This window comes from Asterias amurensis, chromosome 2 (genome assembly GCF_032118995.1).
Source record: "Asterias amurensis chromosome 2, ASM3211899v1".
NCBI lineage: Eukaryota > Metazoa > Echinodermata > Asteroidea > Forcipulatida > Asteriidae > Asterias > Asterias amurensis.
Window position 1 is genome coordinate 3627128 of NC_092649.1, and position 24177 is coordinate 3651304.

The 24177-nt window shown below is 39.7% G+C and overlaps 2 protein-coding genes across 3 annotated transcripts in view; one reads left to right on the top strand and one right to left on the bottom strand.

The window, feature by feature from the left end:
- LOC139933808 (uncharacterized) overlaps window positions 1–456 on the bottom strand; it is an 80617-nt gene extending 80161 nt beyond the window's left edge. For both annotated transcript variants that reach the window (XM_071928025.1, XM_071928024.1), the window contains exon 1: window positions 440–456. The gene's annotated coding sequence lies outside the window, so the exon portion shown is untranslated. The remainder of the gene's footprint in view (window positions 1–439) is intronic.
- LOC139933810 (ubiquitin-like modifier-activating enzyme ATG7) lies at window positions 215–22996 on the top strand. The gene is made up of 19 exons (XM_071928026.1): window positions 215–319; window positions 2025–2209; window positions 2539–2593; window positions 3584–3701; window positions 5294–5371; window positions 6153–6266; window positions 7058–7195; window positions 8330–8418; window positions 9012–9133; window positions 10396–10483; window positions 11264–11408; window positions 12037–12195; window positions 12939–12996; window positions 13394–13530; window positions 15485–15691; window positions 16698–16813; window positions 17340–17424; window positions 18365–18565; window positions 19517–22996. Exons 2-19 carry the CDS (start codon window positions 2047–2049, stop codon window positions 19559–19561), a joined length of 2118 nt encoding a protein of 705 aa, XP_071784127.1. The 5' UTR covers window positions 215–319; window positions 2025–2046; the 3' UTR covers window positions 19562–22996.
- Window positions 22997–24177: the final 1181 nt, after the last annotated feature.

Consider the following 24177-nt stretch of genomic DNA (forward strand, 5'->3'; position numbering starts at 1 on the left):
ATGATCTAGGCTAGATTACCGGTTATGAACACAGGGTACCAGACTCGATTACGGGGTGGATTTTTGTGACTAACTCGTCCCCTCGGAGTGTTGCATTTTTGTTCACATCATATTATAACGGTAACGGGGACGAGCAAATTCTCCCCACCGAATGAATTTCAACTTCGTTCTAATTTGTATACACTGTCACATCGTCCCCACTATGTTAACACATCGATGAGTAGCAATCATACACCAATGGGGACGAGCACTTGAAAGGTTTTAAAATGGCTGCGCCCGTCTTGTTTTTCTTTTGATCGTCGTCAGTTTTGGTTTTAGGGTAAGTGAATCTCGGCTGCTTGTTATTTTTGGTTTATTGTACGATCAAGATATGTAGTGAATGGCAGCATTACGCGACACAGAAACCCAAGCTTTTACACGACACGACACTGTCACTGACCTCAACTCCACCATCCGTCTGTCGTCCGTATCCTCATCCTGCCAACCCAAAGTGCCAGCACTTTTATTTAGCCCCACCCCCACTAAACTGCACTGCTGTGACACTGTGTGGCCAACTCTCTGAACTGACAAAAGGAGTCACAGCGGAGAACATGCTCAATCAAGTCCAAAAGTCAGCATTAAGCAATGAGCAAGCTGCAACAAGAAGTCACCACTTTTTCAAATTCAGTTTCATTTTCATTTTTGTTATTTATTTCGGTATGTCTTTTTTTTTTAAATAATAATTAAAATTATAATAATATTAATAAAGTTTAAGATGTTATGAAATAAATTAGTGTCTACTAAGATTACTCATGTTCCCAAATGACACAATGTGAGATTCCTTCTTAGTAAAAATGAATTAAAAAGTGGTGGCAGGATAGGTGAATTCCTTTTGTTTTGTTTGGACTTGGTAAAAAGTACATTTTTGTCAGGATATACATGTATCATAGTATAGGCCCATGGAACTTTAAAAAAAAAATTAATTATTGTACATTTTAATGTGTGTCAAGACCCAGTCATTGGGGCCGGGCGCTACTCGACTAGGCCCCCTACTCCTTTTTTAAAATTTGGTCATCCTTTTTTTTCGAAATTTTGTGATAAGGCCGTGAGAATGAAAATGATAGATTTGCGTCCACCGCCCGCATGCTCTGAAAGCTACCGCCGAAAAATTTCTTTATTTTCACAAAATTTCATTATTTTCTCAAAAAAGACTCTGCATCACAATGTTCAAGATCAAATCATCAAACAAGGGTGAAAGGTTATATTTACGCATTTTACGCATCTGCTGTCGTTCATCTGTCGAGCACAATCAACAAATTTTGGCAAAAATATTCTGCGAAATTTTTAATTTGCGCTATGCAGAATCGGCAAATTTGTGTATCGAGCTCCAGTTTGCGCAATTTGAAGATTGCTCATCTTCGTGTGCAAAATAATGAAAAATGAAAAAAAGCCTCACGTCATTTCAAAAATGCCCGGACGCAAATCTAAAACTTTTCATTCTCATGGCTTAATGACAACATTTTGAAAAAAGGAGAGCAGCGGAAAAAGTAGTTGCGATAACGTAACCCTTCTCCCGACGGCCGTCGGGAGGAGAAGTAGAACAGCACCCCAGTAGTACGACTGGTAATGAAAAAATCTTGAAAAAAGGAAAGCGGCGAAAAAAAGGAGATTATGAGTGCCCCAGTAGTACGACCGGTAATGACAAAATTTTGAAAAAAGGAGTACAGCGCCCCAGTTATACTGATGGGTCTAGTAATTTGTACATGAGTAGGCTAACGTAGACTGGAGCCGATTCCAAAAAGATCTAAGATTGATCGTAAATCTGCAAATCAATCAAATTTGCTATGTAAGTAAAGTGTGATATCACAAATCACTATGGTGATACTGAAAATTCATCTTGCGATGAATTTGAATTTTTGATGCTTTGTGAAATCGGCCCCCTAGTAGTATTAGTACTTAACTACAATGTAGAAAACATTCAATTTACTAAGTCTTACAATCATAATGCTTATAAATTATAAAAGAATGTTTGTTTTTATTTATAGAGTAAACTAAATAGGTGCCACAATGGCAAACTCAGACAGCAACGACAGCACACCCAAACAGCTGCAGTTCGCCCCGTTCAGTAGCGCCCTCGATGTTGGATTCTGGCACAGATTGACGAGGAAGAAGTTGGAGGAGTATAAACTTGATGATACACCCAAGCAAATCAATGGATATTACTACAATGGTAATCACAAAAATTAGCTAAGCACTAACAATTTGCTTACCAGAAAACCAGCCAAAATACCATGTCTTATATATATCTACTGTACCTTTTGTCGCAGTTATCAATAGCAAAACGTTAAGCAATAGTATTTTTTTGTGTATTTTTACTATTCAAAACAAAATTGAAGTTGCTTGCAGGCCAACAGCTTATGGTGTTCCATGGCCAAGTGGTCAAGCGCATTGGTTTCAAGTTTCTGATCTGCAGATGGTGGGTTTTTGTCCTGGTCTAACATGTGTGTTCTCAATAAAGATACTTAACCATATTGGATGCTATGTTCTTTTTTTGTTCAGGAGACCCAGATGGACTTCCATCAAGAACAAGTTTGGATTTCAACTCATTTGATGAGTAAGTTAAAGACACAGGGGTCGATTTCACAAAGGTAGTCCTAACTTAGGACTAGTCCTAAGCAATGCTAAGAGATAGGACTGGTCCTAAGTTAGGACCAGTAACTCATCCTAACTTAGGACTGGTCCTATCTCTTAGCATTGCCTAGGACTAGTCCTACAGTTAGGACTACCTTTGTGAAATCCACCCCTGGACACTATTGGTAATTGTCAAAGACCAGTTTTCTCACTTGCTGTATCTCAACGTATGCACAAAATAAACCTTTGAAAATTTCAGCTCAATCGGTGAATCGGTCTCAATTAAAGTTAGAGTTTAACAAGTGAGTTTTGAGAAGGCGTTTGAATATATCCTGAGTTTGAGCGTCTTTGATGTTGCGGGGGAGTTTGTTCCAAAGAAGCTTGCGATCAGCTTCTGACAACACACACCTAACCGAATACCCAACCATCAGGGCCCAATTTCATAGAGCTGCTAAGCACAAAAATTTGCTTAGCATGAAATTTCTTCCTTGATAAAAACAGGATTGCCAACCAAATTTCCATTTTTTGCATATTGTTTGTTACTGGTATTCAGCAGTTTATCCTTGGTAATCCTGTTTTTATCAAGGATGAAATTTCATGCTAAGCAAATTTGTGTGCCTAGCAGCTCTATGAAATTGGGCCCAGAACACTCTCATCTGCTCACAACCGGACTTTCTCCTTTATTGCTCCGCGAATATAGAACAACCTTCCAGTACGCATCAGAAATTGTCACTCTTTGCCTTTGTTCAAACAATCTCTCAAAACTCACTTGTAGCAGATGTAATTTGTTGTATTTATAGTTCCATTGGTTTTGCTCTTTTTAGCGCTTTGATCTTGATGTAAAGGCGCTCTATAAATATTTAGTTGTAGATATATGTAAAGAATAGCAGAAGACGTAGAAAATGCACAATATTATTATAGTAAAGGGGGTTACCACATTCCTCACATTCCATTTTCTTTTGTTTTCATTCAGGCCAGCGGAATGTCCTCCTCATTGTTTCCCGTCTCGTGGCACCCTGCTCAACTTGAACACAATAGATGCGTTCAAGTCATGCGACAAGAAGTCCGAGCTGGAGAGGGCAGCAGACTTGGTGAGTTCACTCGGAAACAGGCTTAGGCCATGCCCAAATCACCTTGTGTGGCTATAGCGGTTGCTAAGGCAATCATATGGTTTAGAGCATGTTGACTTGGTGATCCATTTTAGTTTTATTTTGTTATGATAACAAGCAGTGAGAGATAGCGTAACATCAGAAGGCCACGTCAAGTTTATATATATATATTTTTTAATTGTATATACATGGCCTGTCATGTTTTTTTAAATCTTAACTCCTTGTGTGTTGTATCTCGTGCTATTTTTGTATCTGCCTGTTTTTAAAAAACTTGTGTGAGCAATGGAATTTCTTCTTTTGAAGATCAATAAGGTTTATTATGTCTTATGGGGAAACTCTTAACTGCTTTCGGCTTTGCACTTTGAAAACCTACTCCTGGGGCTGAAACAATGTTTTACCCTTCACAGTCCGTACGAATGTAGTCATAGGGTACTCATCCACTAGGAGCCTGCCGTCGATTTCACAAAACTCTTCCTAAGCCAGGATTAATCTTATGACTTATAGGAAGAGTCCCAACCCTGCACTGTAGCATGCAGACCTTAAGATTAATTCTAAGTTAGGACGAGTTAGATAAGACGAGTCCTAACTCTTTGTGAAATCAACGGCAGGCTGGTAGAGCAGATTGCATGACATGTACCTTCCCAATGTTTTACAAAAGCAATTATGTCTAAGTGCCTTGGTCAAGAGGGCAAGTGTCAAGACCAGAGCTGCCATAGTCGTAGCTGCCTATTTTGACATGGGTTAACTTTAGGGCAAGTCCAAAGCCCCATACATGACCATCATGTTTTCTTTATCATTCCCAAAAAACTAATAGTGTACAAATTATTGTTGTAATCTCATGCCAACTTTAAAATAAAAATCACTTAAAGGATTCTGGGTTTTTTTTGCAACACACAACACAACGCCCCCAGATTTACATTAAAAATTCTTTATAAAGATGAAGATAGTAGAAAGCTTACCTTAAAATATCACTTGCTGGTGTGCTGTAGTTTTTAGGGGGAGGAATAATTACACAACGTCACAAAAATATATTTTACATGCTAAAATTAAGTTTTTGTGACTTGTTTTACTCATTTCTCACAAACTTCCGCCCCTCAGCAAGTAATATTTTAAGGGAAGCGTTCTACCATCATTATCTTCAAACTGTGTGAGTTAAAGGCACATAACATGTTTGGCAATTGCCAAAGACCAGTATTCTCGCCTGGTGTATCCCAACATATGCATAAAATAACAAGCCTGTGAACATTTGAACTGATCAATTGGACATTGAAGTTGCAAGAAAATGATGAAAGAAAAAAACATCCGTGTTGTACTAAACATCGGCTTTCAGATAGAAATAAAAGGCTCCAGCAAGAAGTATGTTATTATTTTAGTGAGAAATTACCTCTTTGTCAAAAACTACTTTACTTCAGAGGAAGTTGTGTCTCACAATATTTTATACTATTAACATCTCTCCGTTGCTTGTTACCAAGTAAGCCTTTATGCTAATATATATTTTGAGTAATTGCCAAATGTGTGCAGTGCCTTTAAGGGTCAAATAATTTACTCAAAAAAATTGATTTTGATTCCATTAGATCTGGAGAGATATCACGTCTGGAGCAGCAATCTCTGATCCCTCACTGCTGTCTAGGTTTCTACTGTTGACTTATGCGGTAAGATTCATCTTATATATGATTTGAGGCATAGCATGGTGAGGTAACTATATATATTTGGTTTGTGGTAACACCATATGTGACCCGCTCCATGAAAATGAGTCAGATGTCGCCCAATGCATTATTAAGTTATGGACAGTTTACTTGTTTTTACTTTTTAAGATCTATATTTGCATGGTTTAGGCAATAAAGCTATGAATAAAGCAATTTTGTGATCACACTTATGTCTAATTTGTATTCTTTTGCGCGAAATGGTAGTTTAAAACATTACTTTACTTGTAATTCGTTTTTCAGAAAAAATGATGCACTGGCCAATTTCAAACGGAAGTAACTCAGCAACGCGATACACCCCAAAGCTTAGACATATACCAAATTACTGCTGTTGGTGTGTTCTTTCCAGCCATGCATATAACTCAATCCTTGAAATTGTCAACATCTGACTCATTTTCACGTAGGGGGTCACATATGTGTATCTACAATGTACTTGCCAGGTAGAGTTTGTTCTTTAGAGAACTGTCTTTCTTGATTCTATGCTGCTGCGCAGTAGATTTATTGGAGTGTTCAGGAGACTTCTCAATTCTGTCAAGAACTATCCTGCTTTTTAACTACTACCCGGGCGGAAGGTATAGAAAATTGGCTTGGACTACTACTTTAGCTTTTAGGATCATAAATAACTGCATTACCGCGGAGTCAGTTCTTACCGCATAAGACTCATCTTACAGTTACTAAATTTGACAAGGTCCCTTAGTTTACTACATGTATTTTTCTTTTGCTTATTCAGGACCTTAAGAAGTACCACTTTTTGTTTTGGTTTGCCTTCCCGGCGCTTTGCAGTCCAGAAAACGTTGTCATCAATCAGACTCGGCATCTTAACCAATGCTTCAATGAACAACAGGTAATAATACTAAAAATGATATTGTAATAATAATAATAAAAATTATATTATAAGTCTTATAACTAGTGCAGATACGTGTACACTACCAAATAGGTACTCAAGGCGCTTGCATAACTTTATAGACTTTTTTTCATAAACATAGGTTATTGAAGTTAAGAATTTTGAGACCCAATTATGTAGCACCTTTTAAGGGTTAACAAGGTACTATTTGGCGCATTCAACAGCCACTGCCAGGAACACCTGGGTGAACCCCTTCTCTGAGGGATAAGTGTTACTGGGATCTTTTACGTGCATAACACAACGCACGGGACCAACGGCTTTACGTCCCATTCGAAGTGTCATGACTCTCGAACCCACACTCTGCTTATCAGAATTACCAGAGCTCGAGTCTGGTGACCTTAACCTCTCGGCTACTACACGCCATGTTAGGCATGTTGAGATGCTCATGGCACAGCAACACATCAATTTGCTGTGTTTTTGACTGCGTGAGGGCGTTTGAGCAAACAAAGCTATGACAGAGCATTTAGTGTAGCTTGATCAATGATTTGGAACAATCTTCCTCCTGTCATTATGGAATCCGTTATTTACATGTATATTTCGTAAAGCTCTTAAGACTCACCTCTATCCATGTTTTTCTACAATGTGTTCTTCAATTTTTTTAATTTTTTTTAATTTTAATAGGAAGCAGTGGCTACATTTCTTAATGTTGAGCCATTTTTTCCCCCTTTTTTCGACGTTTTAGAACAAAAAACTCCTAGGTATTATCAATGTTCCTATCATTTTGTTTGTAGATTCAGTCTTTGCAGGAGTCGTACGATGCAGTTGTGGACAATCACAAAGGGCTGGCATTCTTCCTGGTGCAGAAGAAAGATGATCTCCTCACAGTGTTTCAACTCAGTGACTGGGACTTGCTCTCAGACAAGTCACAGGTACGCGTGTAATACAAATTGTAAATCAAAATTACACAATACAATATAGAAATAATACTTTGTGAAGCAAAATACACTTGTAACCTAATATTAATAATAAATTTTTGTAAAGCGCATTCCGTCTATAGCAAGACCCCAATGCACTGTACAGGCATAAAACTGAGGCATGCATCACAAAGCTGATCTGCATCATTAGTAATAAAGCAGCATGCAGCATCAGAGTACAACTTACTCCACAAGAAGACCAGAGCATACTGATTAAACCAACGGTTCTTTTCAGAACCACCCCAACTCATTTAGAGATTATCATTTTTTCATTACATGGTGTTACCGCAAACCTTACTTTATCGTATTTCCATCATGCAAAGTTTCAAATCCTACTTTAACAATCAACGTCAACAGTTCTTTAATACATTATTGTACAAAAACGCATGACTATAAGTTCTTGAGATGAAGTGAAAACAGCTAGCAGGAGAAATGTTTTAAAGTCACATGCTTAGCAGATGGGTTTTTACAGGGTCTATGTAACACAACACACAATATCCACAGATTTACATTAAACTTACACAGTTTGAAAATAGAGATAGTGGAAAGATTCCCTTGAAATATTACTTACATACATGTAGGTGGTGTAGTTTTTAAGAAATGAGTAAAACAAAAATAATTTTCATCTCAGTTTCAGCATGTAAAAAACATATTAACCAGTTATGGTATGGTTATCATAACTGGTTAATACGATTTACATGCTAACATAATTTACGTCTTGTTGGGACAAAAAAAGAAAAATTAATGACTTGTTTTACTAATTTCTCAAAAACTACAGCACCTCAGTAAGTAATATTTGAAGGGAAGCGTTCAACTATCATTGTCTTCAAACTGTGTATTAAGTTTAATGAAAATCTGTTGACATTTTGAAAAAGTACCCGAATCCTTTAAGTGAACTCTTTAAGTAAATCCTTTAAGTTGCATTCCTAACATGTGTTGGAAGCCGGTTCCAGAGTTCTGGAGCGATGATGTATGAAAATGATCTCTGGCCATATGTAATTGTGTTCAACCTAAACACCACAGTTTGGTCAGGGTTACAACTTACTAATTTTAAAACTTATGTAAATATTATGGTAATATTATATGCAGGTGATGCTTGGTTTTTGCGACCCATGCACTCTGGATCAGTACCCAGGATGGCCGCTAAGAAACTTCTTGTGTTTGGCAGCATACCACTGGTAAGTACTGTCGTCTTGGCCTGCTTCAAGTGACGTCATTTTGTGATAAATCGAGCATAGTGCAACAGCTTTCTGTCAGTAAAATAGTTCATTTATAATAGTTCTTTGGTATAACATTGTTTCATTATTGCACATTACATTTGTAATAGTTCTTTAGTAATAAAAATAATGCCATTTGTATTGCACCATATACGTAATCTGTCAGAAAAACTCCTTGCGCTCACAGTTGGAACTCTTGCTAATGATGGTACTTTTGAAGCCAAGACTGAACAAACATATGTTAAATGTGCATAATTTTGGTTTTAACCCATACACCGATGTATGTTAGCACTGTATACTCAGTACGTTCCCAAGTCCTGTGAGTTTTTACAATCCCAAGCTCACGAGAGTTTTTCCCATGGTCCAGCATGTAAAAAGGAACAATCTCCCCAGTATAAAATTGTTCCAGCGGTACAGATTTTGTTCATAACAGAGTATAACATCGTTCCATTATTACAGATTTCATTTGTAACGATTTTTAAAGAGCATAAAAATGTTCCATCCTTACATATTTTCTTCATAACGCTTCAATCTTTTTTTAATGAATTTTGCAGGGCTGATGAGCTTCCAAGCCTCCAAGTGTTATGTTTGAGAGATAGGACTAGGGAGGGAGTCCGTAGCACCGATCATAGTCTGGTGTTAGACATCCAGCTGCCGTCAATCAAGTCTTTGTCCGGTACATCTTGAGCCCTTTTCACACTGCATCTCTTATCCTTGAGTTTTTTGGGGTTAAACAAAGAATTGACTAGAGAGTGGGATTCCAACCAACGACCTCCGGATTAACGGGTCACCTAAAGAAGATGCGACTTTTTGTTTCAGAACGGTTGTATGGCTTCTGACTGGCACCCCCAAACACGGATACTGACAAATAGGGAGACTGCCAATTTAGGGCTAGATAGCTAAGTTGGTAGAGCGCTGGTTCGTTGGTTTGAATCTCACTCTAGTCAATTCTTTGTTCAACCCCCAAAACCATTTAAAAATTTGCCCAGTCAGTTTCCCTTGTGGTTTGTATTGATAGCTTATCCTCGAGGAATACAACCCTCGGGAGGCTGTAGGAGTTTATTACCCCATGGTTACCCCCGCCGCACTTTCGCACTGTTCCCACCTAAGTCCTCTATTCCACATGGTTCCGGCTGTACATTTCAAGAACACCCTGGAGTTTTAACGATTACCCCTACTTCAGATTAGGGGTGGCTATTCCCTGGAGTTTGCCCATTTGCTGGGGTGAATCAGGGGTGAAGTGATTCAAGTGTGAAAGGGCCCGCCGTTATTTCCTGGGTTTGCCCCGCGGGGAATAGAGTATAGTGTGAAAAGGGCTTTGGAAGAAGAATCAAATAGATTAACAGAAATAACTTAAGTTGGTATCCTTGACTGGGACTCAAACCCACACTCTGCTGATCAACAACACCAGAGCTTGAGTCTGGTGCTCTTTAAAGCCATTATACACTTTCGGTACAGAAAAGGAAAAAAAAGTTCACAGATTTACACATAATTTACAGGGTTTACAGAAGGTAATGGTGAAAGACTTCTCTTGAAATATTGTTCCATGAAATGCTTTACTTTTTGAGAAAACATTAAAACAATATAAATTCTCGTTAGCGAGAATTACGGATTTATTTTAAACACGTGTCATGACACGGCGAAACGCGCGGAAACAAGAGTGGGTTTCCCGTTACTTTCTCCCGACTCCGATGACCGATTGAGCCTAAATTTTCACAGGTTTGTTATTTTATATATAAGTTGTGATACACGAAGTGTGGGACTTGGACAATACTGTTTACCGAAAGTGTATAATGGCTTTAACAGCTCTACTTGCCACAAAATGGCTTGATAACAACTTGATGTATAATTCGCATAAAATAACCCAGCAGTGCGCTTATAGAGCAGTTAAGCTATCCTCATGCTGATTGACTATTAGTTTTTTATCTCTCCACTCAGAATGTCCTAAATGCGTCGGGTGGGAAAAGAACAAGAACAAGATGGCGCCACGAAAAGTTGACCTCAGCGCCAGTATGGACCCAACAAAGTATGTTTACTTAATTATCACAGCACAAAGTCCATCTGTCCACCTTTTCTTGAGCTTGCAAACTGTTCACTTGTGTTATATTGTCTTTGTATATCTCGTGATTTGTTCTCCAACAATAAAACTTTTCAATCTGTTACTGAGGTTCAACAGGACTACTTGTTACATGTACTTCAGTTTTGTAATTTGTAGGCTTTGATAAACAAAAAAAGTTGTTTCTTAAAGCATAAAGAGAAGGCTTACATTCAAACAGATTGCCTTAATGAAACCGCCTTAGTGTACTACAGTTTTCTTACACTTTAGGCTTCCAGAAAAAGCACTTTCTTATAGGAACATTACAGAATTGTTTTTTTCTAACAATAGTTGCTGGCAATGTGAGCACTTTATGTAATCCATCATATATACATAAACTGACAAACCTATAGAAGTTCAAGATCGATCAGCCATCTGGGTCACGAGAGAATAGTGAAAAACTGATTACAAATTTTGCATTGCATCGATGCCAAAACAAAAATGAATAAAACGCTCACTGAGCGGTAAACTCCAAATGCGAAATTAGATTATTTATTACTCATCAAATATGCGATTTCAGACAGAAATGTTTCAAGGGATGTTTTCTACTATCATATCATTACACCTTGTAATTTTTATGTAAATCTGTGATCTTCGCAATTTTTAATTCTGTAACGTTCCTTTAAAGTATGAAAAGAAACATTCAAACAGATTGCCCAAATGAGACCGCCCAAGGGTAGAGGTTTGCAATATTCTACTCATATCTTTCAGACTGGCAGAGTCGTCAGTAGATCTAAATCTGAAGCTGATGAGATGGCGCTTGCTGCCCTCGCTTGATCTGGATAAGGTAGCCCAGACGAAGTGCCTTCTGCTGGGATCCGGAACCCTCGGCTGCAATGTGGCCAGATGCCTCATGGTGAGTGTGAACTTCAGACATAGCACCTACCATGCCAGAGTTCTAACCCTCTGTCTCCCAGACCACAAGATTCCAGTAAATTTGATTGAGGAATTGTTTACATATTTCTTGTATAACAAAAAAATACATTTTTGTTTTCCAAAGTAATAAGCTACAAGGGAAACTAACCGGTATTTATAAATATATTTTAGGGTTAACTCTCCGATTTTTTGTTCCTGTGCTCTGTGCCGTGTGTTGTTAGTCTCTCTATTTCGGCAATATATTTGTTAGAGCGCATAGGGGAGTGGGTGGGGGAGCCAATCAGGTTCTACCCACAGACGGTCCCGATTGACATAGTCGTTTAGGCAGTATTACTCATGGACTCAGAATTTCCAGTTAGAAAATATACAAAACAATTTTTTTTTTTTTCAATTTTTGCCAATCTATCTCTTCAACATCAGCAAAGCTTATTAGCTTTGAAAAAATATGAAATAAACATTGCAAGTGAGGTATAAACGTTTTCCCAACTCACTGCTCGCTGCAGTAACCAATGGCGACTTTATAATTTAAAAAAACCAATGTTTTATTTCTTTACATTTTCACTTTGCCAATCATACATGACGCCTTTTGCATTATGTACATGACCCAGGGTTGGGGTGTGCGGACCATCACTTTGGTGGATAACTCCAACGTGTCGTACTCGAACCCAGTCAGGCAGAGTCTCTTTGAGTTTGAAGACTCACTAGAGGGCGGCAAACCCAAGGCACAGACTGCTGCCAATAGACTGAAGTTAATCTTCCCTGGAGTGGTAAGTCGTATTCATGAATAACTTTAGAGTAATATCTGTCATGTGTCAGGATGTGCACTTTCCTTTCAAAACACCCTTGACAACAGAGTAGTTCAGATTAAATAGTTGTTAAATTTGCACTGGGGAAAAGGAATATTAATTTGGTTTTACCCTGCCCTTACATGGATGTGCACTGTATACTTGGTATTTTCCGAAGTTCTGTGAAAAAAAATCACAGTCATATTATACGGGTGGGATTCGAACCCAGGACCAAGGCCTTGTAACTCTAAAATTTGGAGCATTGTAAGATGGCACAATGATATTGTAGGTCAAAGCTGGTTTGGTTCACAATGGCGGCAACGGAAATACCAACATGGAGGGGTTTGACAAAAGGCTATAACCTGTAGTGGACGAACTTTGCTCCAGACCTCAAAATAACCCACGGCATTCACCTCAAATTGCTGTGGTGCCCAGTGATTTTGCTGTGGTGCCCTCTGCAAGGTCATTATGTCGCCATCTAGGAGGTAAAATGATGACTCAACAATGGCGAATGCAAGTCTATGCACGCGTGGCGCGCAGGATGGGCAAATGAGCTACCTTTTGACATCTACATGTACATGTAGACGAGGGCGCCCTACTCAAATTACGTTATGTGCATAAGGTCTATACAAATTTATGGAAGTTTAAGGCCTGATTCTTCGTGGATTAATAAGTGGATAACTGTTAAGTGGACAGTAACATTCCTTATTTTATTTCCACTGCAGAATGCAACAGGGCTCTCCTTATCCATTCCAATGCCTGGACACGCAATCGGCTCCTCAGGTAAATGAAGAAAACAAAACACAGCATCCGTTATATTAACCAAACCAATTTCATAGAGCTGCTTAGCGGCCGATTTTGTGCTTACTGTGCGATTTCTATTTCATAGCGCTGCTAACGAAAAGCACCTGAAATGCGTGCTAACATTTTGGTGCTTACTCATGTTACTGCAGTAAATTAAATGACATCACAATGCATTATCCATAGTGAATGCGCAACTCATGGCTGCCTAATTTTTCTGCAAAACTATGAAACACGCTTGCACGAATTTTTCTGCTGCAGTAAGCACGAAAATGTGCTTACCGTTAAGCAGCGCTATGAAATTGGGCCTGGGTATTGTTCAAATCTAACTCGCAAACGACTTATTGGGCCCTGGTTGATGGTTGTGTGTTAATTACAGAGGAGATTCTTAAGCAAACCAAGGAAGATGTAGCAAAGCTGGAGGAGTTGATCGATGCACATGATGTCGTGTTCCTCCTCATGGACACCAGGGAAAGTCGCTGGTTACCAACTGTCATTGGTGCAAGCAAAAGAAAGGTATGCCTATTTCACTTTGTGAAAACTTTGTATATCAATAAAGGCACTGGACACGTTTGGTTATTGTCAAAGACCAGTATTCTCTCTAGGTGTGTCCCCAGCTCGCCTGTATGCTTCGTTTTTGAAAGGGTAACGACACAAAGGCATTTTCTCTCGGTAAAGGGCGCCCTATGAGGAAATTGCACACTTCTACTGGAGCATTTGAAGGGCACCAAGGCATCGACCAGGGGGGCATGGAGGGACACGCCTTCATTGTCCTCGTGAAGATCAGGCCTGACCCAATTGATCAACAAAGTTTCAAGAAAAGAATGAAAGAAAAACACCTTTCTCGCACAAATTTGTTGCACCATATTACTTCAGAGGGAGTCGTTTCTCACAATGTTTTATACTATCAACAGCTCTCCGTTGCTAAAGACATACTCCATCTTTAAGTGCGACCCACAATTTGCTAAACCTGGGATGAGAGAAAAATCAAATGGTCCTCATTGGGACTTGAACCCTAGACCTGTGACACTCCAAGCAGCTATGAGGCACAGCCGTATCCTTCCTCGGGTTTTCCCTTAGAATCACCTTTTTCTTTCGGTGTTACATGGACGCGCAACTGGACAAAGTAACAAACATGATTTGGTATGTTGCCTAATCACCAAATATAAGTGAAATAACCAAACACTGAGAGAAAAATTATGGGATGAGAGAAAAATCAAATGGTCCTCATTGGGATTAGAACCCAACACCCCTGACACTCCGGGCAGGTGCTCTCTACCAACTGAGCTATGAGGCACAGCCGTATCCTTCTTCAGGCATGTCAGGTTTTAGGGAGGTTTAGCCGCACGTTACGCGAGCAAAAACGCGACTGTGAATGTCAGAAAATGTTGTTGTAAAAATCTCCAATTTTAAGCATACTTTTACGTGAAAATACCATTTCCTCACGTCAGGTACCTTTGTGTAGATGTTATAGTGAGCATGGAATAAGCCCAAAGTGGTGACGTCACCTAGAAACTACACAATTTTCTAACGTTCACATTAACGTTTTTGATCACGTAACTTGCAGCTAAACCTCCCTATTTGCAGGTGTAAATGAATTTACTCTTCTATTCTAAAGACCAACAATTAAGCTTGGGCGATATCGATTTATTTTATTCACGATATATCGCCAACAATATATCGCGATATTCAATTAATCGCGATTAATTAAATTTGACATCATCAGTCTTCAAACTCCAAGTGAAAGTTGTAGAAGAGACAGTCATAGCATTAGAGAGGTGTTCTAATGACATATTCTTCTGGTTTTACTCCAAACCTATGGGGTGCAAGATGTCTCAGCTAGGAAATACATCTTGATATTGCGATATTTAATTGATATCGCGATATATCAATATTTCGATTAAAACCAAATCGATCCGATATCGAAATTGATTCCAAATTAATATCGAGATATTCGTTAATATTGTGATATCGCCCAAGCTTACCAACAGTATCCTTTTAAAGGATTAAAACATTCTACTTGGAAGTTTATTATTGACTTATTTGTTGAAAAACCTTACTCAATAGGCCCACTTGCCTATAGGGCCCAATTTCATAAAGCCTAATAAGTATCATAGTTTTGAGAAGGAGGTAATTTCTCACTAAAATATTTGAATCTAAAAGAGACTTCCAGGCCTGAAACCTTTCTCAGGCATCTGAAAGCACACAAATTTGTGCAACATGGTTATTTATTATTTCATTATTTTCTTACGACTTTGATGGGACCAGATGAGCCCAAATTTTCACAGATTTGTTATTGTATGCATACATTATGTTTGTACAGTATATACCATGTGTGCATACTGGTCTTTGACAATTACCAAACATGTCACCTTTAAAAATTAGGTGTGATACTTTTATGTGCTGTCGACCTGAAGCAAAATGTTGTTTTTGGATAATTTCTACTCCATTTTTGCTATTTTTGCAACAGATGGTCATGAATGCAGCACTGGGCTTCGACACATACATGGTTGTCAGACACGGTCTCAAACCGCCAAAAGATGGCTCTGATGAGAATGTTGCCGCTGGTGCGTCAGCAGCATCCTCCGGTGGAGCAGACAGCGCACCATCGCTGAACTGCATTCCAGGAGAGATGTTGGGTTGCTATTTCTGCAATGACGTGGTTGCCCCCGGGGATGTAAGTATGTTTTGACAACACTGGGACTAATTTCATGGAGATGTTTACAAGGAACATGTGGCTAAGCTCCAACAGCCAAAACAACCTCTTATTAGCGGGGGAGGGGGGGGTGGGGGGGAGGGGGGGGGCGTGTCTGGCCCGAGCGTTCTAGCAGTCTATTGTTGTCAGCAGCAGAGTGAGGGCTTTGAGTCCCGGTCATGACACTTGTGCCCTGGAGCAAGGCACTTCACCATAATAACATTTTGGGAAGATGGTGCATTCTGCTTTACCAGCTAGCTTCTAGTGACTGGAGTGGGATTTGAACCAACGACCTCCGGATTAATTTGTCAGCGCTCTACCAACTGGGCTATCTTTTAAAGTTGTAACCTTTCGCTACTAATCGTTAGTATTGTATCTACTTACAGTTCTTTGTTGAGGCCATTATAATTTCCCAAGTGAGGGATACTGAAGTTTTATCTAGATATTTATCTATCCAGCCCTTTACTGGCGGTCTTCCTTATTAAATGCTGTTAATTCCTCAAAATAACCCATAGCACCCACAGCAGTTGCTGTGGTGCTGGTGCCCTTTGCAACGTTCCAATACAAAGTTACATTTTCCTCATAGGGGTGCCCTCTACCATGGTGCCCCTTCAAGAGGGACCTTCAAGACCAGGGCCCAATTTCATGGCTCTGCTTAATGCCGAATTCTGCACTTACAATCACGATTCCCCGCTTTACGTGCAAGCGCCGAATTTCTCGGATGGGGATTACAACCGACACTCTGCTGATCAGATACACCAGAGTTTGAATTCGGTGCTCTTAACCGCTCGGCCACGACACATCCACATACGCTTATGCAAAATACGCTTATGCTAAAATACGTGAAATACACTTATGCTTGAACAATTTTTTTTCTGCTACACTTAGCATGAAAATTTGCATACTGTTAAGCAGCACTATGAAATTAGGCCCTGTTTGTTGATTTATATTGATAACAATTTGATCCACCCCACTGTCATTTTACCAGTCGACCAAGGATCGGACGTTGGACCAGCAGTGTACCGTCTCTAGACCAGGTCTGTCTATGGTAGCAGCTGCACTGGTAGTAGAGCTATTGGTCAGCTTATTGCAACACCCACAAGGGTAAGCTAATTTGTGACGAGCAGGGGTTCGAGTCCCAGTCATGATACTTGTGTCCCTGAACAAGATACTTAACTATGATTGCTTCTCTCCACCCAGGGGTAAATTAGGGCCAGAGAGCTGAGATTGTTTAAGGAATTAATTCAATGGCCCAATGGCCAGGGGTACTAATGTTCGAAGCGCTTTGAGATGCCCTTAGAACTCAGTTCCTTGACTCTTATTCATAAACTAATAGTAAGGTGTAACTTGTAAGTTGTGTTGGTCTTGTCTTTCCTGCTTCATTTTCCTTTGTCCTGTTACGTTTCCCTGGTTGAATGTTTGTTTGTCCATTATGTTAAGGTGCAAAAGCATTTTGCTTCACCTTACACCAAAATGTTGTAATTTATCTGCAGATTGTGCACAAAATATATTTCATATCTCATGCTACTGTATAACTTGGGTAGTTCACCAACATATTATGTGCATTATTGTACAATGAATAACAGCATTGAAATCCATATTACTGAAATGCTGCGTTATGTTGTTACAGGGGTTATGCATCAGCAGACACCAGTGCAAAAGATGATCACCTGACTACATCTCTAATCTCTCCTCTGGGTCTAGTACCACACCAGGTAAGGAGGGCGTTCCAGTAAGGTGGTGAAGCGAGCCCCAGACTACTGTTGGGAGAAGGGTTTCCGGCTTTGGCAGTTAACAGATATTATGGACTGGGGAGTGGGGGAGGGGTTTGGATCAAGAAATGCACTTAGGGTGCAACATACTTGACACAGATTTACAAATTACTTACAGGGTTTACAGAAGGTAATGGTGAAAGACTTCTCCTGAAATATTATTCTATGAAATGCTTTACTTTTTGAGAAGTTAAAACATTAAAACAACAATTCTTGATATCGAGAATTACAGATTTATTTTAAACACATGTACTGACACGGCGAAACAAGGGTGGGTTTCCCTGTTATTTTCTCCCGACTCCGATGACCAAATGAGCCTAAATTTTCACAGATTTGTTATTTTATATATAAGTTGCGATACATGAAGTGTGGGCCTTGGACAATACTGTTTACTGAACCAATGGCTTTAAGCCACTCCCCTGAAAACATTGCACTGTGATTTTCTCAAAAATCTTGACGACTAATGAGGCTGATACTTTTGCAGGTTTAAAAATATTATTACACTGTGTACACATCTTCATTTCACGGTGACTAGAGCTTCACGTCATGGCCAAAAACTTGACTGACTATGTTTTCCCCAAAGAGTTATATATAAGAACTAGAGGGCACACTGGCCTATATACACGGTCCGGCATGCGGGCAGGCGGCCATTTTCTAAGTTGACAAAACTGGCATCTCACAGCGTGTGTTTGTGCGGCCATTTTGTAAGTTGAACAAAACACATCGCATGAGCGTTCAATAAAAAAAACCTCAAACGTGTTTTTCATATTCAACGCGCGTGCAGAGAGCTTGTTATCTTGCGGTATCGTGTCGTTTGTGCACGGAGCATCACTCGTGCGCCCTCTAATTCTTATATTTACTCTATGGTTTTCCCCCGTACCAGATTCGAGGATTTCTCTCTCGCTACCACAGCCTCCTTCCATCCAGCTTTGCATTTGACATGTGTACAGCCTGCTCCTCCACTGTACTAAGACACTACGAGACAGAAGGATTTGAATTCCTGCTGCGTGCTTTCAACCAACCCCACTATCTGGAGGACCTGACTGGACTGACTAAGTTACACTTAGAAACTGAGAATTGTGACGTAAGTAGATAGATTTTGATTGTTTTGTGGAGGGTCACATGATATGTCTTATTTTCACTAGAAAGCCCCCGAGACTGTGACGCGCTATGTATGCATAAGGTAATTTACATGTACTATACCCTTAGCAACCAATGTGACGCGCTATGTATGCATAAAGTAATGTACATGTACTACACCCTTAGCAACCAATGTGACGCGCTATGTATGCATAAAGTAATGTACATGTACTACACCCTTAGCAACCAATGTGACTCGCTATGTATGCATAAAGTAATGTACATGTACTACACCCTTAGCAACCAATGTGACGCGCTATGTATGCATAAAGTAATGTACATGTACTACACCCTTAGCAACCAATGTGACGCGCTATGTATGCATAAAGTAATGTACATGTACTACACCCTTAGCAACCAATGTGACGCGCTATGTATGCATAAAGTAATGTACATGTACTACACCCTTAGCAACCAATGTGACGCGCTATGTATGCATAAAGTAATGTACATGTACTACACCCTTAGCAACCAATGTGACGCGCTATGTATGCATAAAGTAATGTACATGTACTACACCCTTAGCAACCAATGTGACTCGCTATGTATGCATAAAGTAATGTACATGTACTACACCCTTAGCAACCAATGTACATTACCCAATGCGCCTAGGCAAAATATTTGTTTTGGCTGTGCTATAAAACAAATATTGGCTACTTTTAATCGTGCTATAGTTAAAACTACGACTACCTTAAATTATGGTTTTAAGGCACTGGACATGCTTGGTAAATAAAATTGTATTAGCATAAAAACCTACTGTTATAATATTGAAACTTGTATACATACTATTGCTTGCAAAAGCTCAATGTGCTGTGAAAACTAAATAAAACTTGAAATAAACCTTGCTCGACCACAATACTCCACAATTGATGATTGCCATCTGCTTTTATTTCAGATTCTAGAATTTAGCGACAGTGAGAGCATCACTTCCATTAATTGAACTGCTCAGACTAGCTTTGCTATAGACCCCACTGCACAAAGTGCAGCGCGCACACAGGCACGTCTCCTGTCCGCCCTTTTGGGGGTTAAAATTTGCACAAAAGAACGCTACACATAATTACGCGCCAATCCGCATGTTAACCATAGATATAGAATTAAAATAACTAGATCGGCCACACGTACATACGCGGTATTGCCGGTGAGCAAAAGTTTTTGTTCGCCATGGACGCGGTCAAAATTTCACGTTCGAAAGGCAACGCGCGGAAATGAACACGGGAGATAGGCCTTTGACGCGCTAAATGTCACGTGCTGGCGGCAAAAAGTCACGTGCTGACGGCAATGCACAGAAAATGTACTCAGGAGATAGGCAATGGCGAACCCCATGCCAGAACCCGCGTATGTACGCGCGGCAGATGTAGTTATTCTATTCTATATCTATGATGTTAACACGTTTACCATCCTTTTGTGCGTGCAAGTGCGCTGCGCGTTGTGCAATGGGTCTACATCAGAGAAATCCGCAACTGGACTGAACCAACAAAACATCCGTCAAGAATCCTAGGGCTTTCTTTAAACCGTAGCTTTGGCTCCGGCTTCAGGTCTCCGCTTGATGTTGGAAACACCGTGCAAAATGTACACTGTTCGAAAATTGATGACGGAGCACAAGCTGGGGTGTAGGACAAATCAGTGGCTACGGCTGCAGATATGGCTGTAGCTGTTGCTGAGAGTGTTTACTGTGGCCATCCTATGTGTCATAAGCCTTTTTCAGGTATGGCGGACGTTACAGGAGTGTACTGTTTGGTTTGGGTGTATACACACAAATTTACCAAAACCTTACAGTGTTGTAGCATTGTGTTCGCCACATCTCAAAAAGGCCGATTGCGTTTTGATTCAGCAGGGCTTAAAGTTTGCACTGGACCGCTGGCCCAAGGCCACTGGTTTCATTGCTGGGCAAGTGGACTTTAGATTGGATTGTTTCGGCGGTCTTGTGCTCTTTCAATTGAATAACAATACATGTACCTCACGTTGTAATATCTTGAATAGAAACAGATGTTAAAATGTCGACCTTGGGTCTTTATTCTATTGAGAGTAACCTCAAAAGACAGACAAAACGTCATCACAGATGTCATAGGCCCTTTTTGAATCCACGGCTTTGACTTTGAAGTCAGCTTCAGGCTCTGTGTTCTCTCGTCTGAAGCCCTTTTAAAATGATTGCGCAAAAACAACCGTGGAGCCAAGCTAGCCTAAGCCGAATCCAAGTCGAATCCAAGTCCGAAGCAGTGGTTTTGAAAAGGGCCATAGTTTGTTTAAATGCATGTCAGTCACTTTCTTTTCATTGTGATACTGGTCTTGTTCAAACAATTCTGGTCCAGTGATTATTTTGAGCTACAAGCCCTTCGGTCTTGTGGATTTCTCTCTGAAAATCAAGCCCTGTATGTCCAGACTAGTCCAGCCCAGCCGCGCCAGCTGTTGGGTCGAACCTGGCCAAACTTGCTTCTGGTCAAAAGTTTACTGCCTGCCTTGAAACGGCATTTTCTTTCTGTGTTGGTATCAGTGTCTGTGTTTTGAGGCATAGCATGGTGAGGTATCAATGTATTTAGGTAGTGCTTAGTAATACATGGTGTAGAGTCGTTCAAGGAGATATTGACCCACTTCACCTGACGTCATCATCAGAATAATCTTGGATAAGCCATTTTGTGGTCAATGTCACTGTGCGTTTTTTTAGTGAAGTGGGCATTTTAGGCGACACGTCGTTCACATGTGAACCTATTAACCACCAAAATGGTGAGCGTGGCACAGTCAACACGTGTGGCGTGTGGCAAGGGGTAAATACACATAAGGCATTTTCACACTACATGTACCTCCATTTCGAACCGCGTGGAAACCTACCCGGGTCGTCTCCGGTTTAGACTAGCTTCTTTTCGACACGGATCAGAGATAATCAACATTTACACTGGTCTAACTTTATGTGAACCGGCTAATGCGTAAACCTTATAACGGTTCACGCTGAAAAATGCAATTTCGATTCGGATTTTCAACCTTGGTCACTGCCAGGGTTGATTTCCAATCCGGCTAGAGCATGCTACTCGGATCGGAGGCGGATTGAAATGTTTACAGTGTGAAACAGGTTGAACAAAAACTCTGGTTCGGAACTGGTTCCAACCCTGAGATTTGGGCAGTGTGAAAAGGCTTGTAGTGTTACCACATTCTGAATATATGCAGTATCAGTATCACCAATCAATATTACAAGGGCTTGTAAAAATTGTGGGGTAGTAATATTGGCAGCTGATGGGCCTTTAGTAGCTGGTCAAGAAATAAATGCAAGACCCGAGTTATTAGAATTAATTGGTTAAGGTTTAAATATATATATATATTATGTAAAATAAGATAAGATAAGATAAGATAAGATAAGAACTTTATTATCCTACACTGGGGAAGTTAAAACTTGCCTTGATTCAAACAGTACAAACAAAAACACTAAGAAGTTTATAAAAACTAAGCAAAAAACAGATTGTAAAAAAAAACTATTAAATAAGAATATCAAGTATAAAACATGTATGTGTATCTGGAGCTTGTAACTTTGCATAGTTGAGAAATGGAAAGAAGGGCAGTGCTCATGTGATGAAGGGTTAAGAGGGAGTCTGTCAACTTTTTTTTCACAGAACTCGGGAAAAGTACCAAGTTGTACAATGCTTAACTTAAAGGCAGTGGACACTAATGGTAATTACTCAAAATAATTATTATCATAAAACCTTTCTTGATTACGAATTATGGGGAGAGGTTAATAGTATAAAACATTGTGAGAAACGGCTCCCTCTGAAGTGACGTAGTTTTAGAGAAAGAAGTAATTTTCCACAAATTTGATTTCGAGACCTCAAGTTTAGAATTCGAGGTCTCGAAATCAATCAAGCATCTGAAAGCACACAACTTCGTGTGACCGTGGTGCGACAAGGGTTTTTTTTCTGTCATTAATATCTCACAACTTTGACGACCGATTGAGCTCAAATTTTCACTTGTTTGATATTTTATGCATATGTTGAGATACACCTACTGTGAAGACTAGTCTTTGACAATTACCAATAGTGTCCAGTGTCTTTAATACAAATCGGTGTAAGGGTAAAAACAAATTATGTTCTATATTATTCTCGATGCAAAGTTAACATCTATTAAGAAAAGTGGTGAGAAAATTGAGACGGCTGTTGCAGGACCTGACGAGCCTAGTGTAGAGTCTTTCTCAGAGACAAGTGTTCAAGAAAGACTGCTAGGGTCGAAACGGTAAAAATTAAACACCACCAACTATTTTTACAGGAAAGGTTGGTGTTAGTAGAGTGGAACAATAGTTGTTATATCACCAGCTTATTTTCAAACCCTGTTCATTTAAAGATGGTAATAAGATGTTTCTTATTCATTCATTTCATTCATTCATTCATTCATTCATTCATTCATATATTCATTAAAAGTGTATCATGGTGACATGCATGACCGAGTTTGTCCGACCACAATCATTGCTGTGATTGGTCAAATGGGTGAACGCGCACAGTTTGATTGACAGGCCGGATCGGTCCATTAAAGGCAGTGGACACTATTGGTTACACACGTATATTCCGACACCCCTATGTTCCGACACCCCTATGTTCCGACAACTGAACCTATATTCCGACACCCCTATATATGTCAACTACTCGGCCTATATTCCGACACCCCTATCTTCCGACACCCCTATATTCCGACACCCCTATATTCCGACATGCCATACAGTATGTACCTATCATGAGTTGTGACTTCTTGAGATGAGTCTACGCGTTTGAACATAACTGGATGCAGTCACTTCCATGTTATTGTTGAACATTCTCTATTTTAAATGCAATTCAGTATGTACTTATCATGAGTTGTGACTTCTTGAGAGGAGTCTACTCAAGTCTCTTTTTCTTGTTTTTCTAGATACGTTCTGGACCACAGCGCAGTCTCTGTTTCTTCGTTTCCTAACCGAGTTCTGGACCAATATGCTTTGTACACGAAGGTTTAGGGTTTTCGTTTAACGAACGTGCGTATATAATAGGGATTTTTGACGACGACATACCATGGTGTCCACAGAATTACACTAAACTTACACAGTTTGAAGATAATGACAGTTGAAGCTTCCCTTAAAATATTACTTGCTGTGGTGTTGTAGTTTTTGAGAAAAAATGTCAAATTTAGATTCCGTCGGAGGTGGCGTCCTCCGTGGACGAACGTGCATAATTGAATAAGGGTTTTTGACGACGACGACGTCGTCGTCAAAAACCCCTAAAGGCATCTAATACTACATTTCAACCCTACTTAAAAGTTATAGGCCTTAAGCAGTTCATATGTAGTAACAATGTTCGCAAAATAATGAAACGATAATTATTTCGCCGGATTATAATCCCCTCTGTTGATATACGTCCGGTAAACCCTCGGCATGTACATTGGCTTTATAGCCTAGTGGTCATCAGTCGCGTTAACTTCGCTGATACTTGCGAGTTCGAATCTCCGGATCGGAATAATATTTTTGGCTATCCCCCAAAACTAAAAAAAATATATTTCTTTTTATAATATTTAAGTTAGATTCTTATCTTTATATCGATAGTGTTGCCTTTT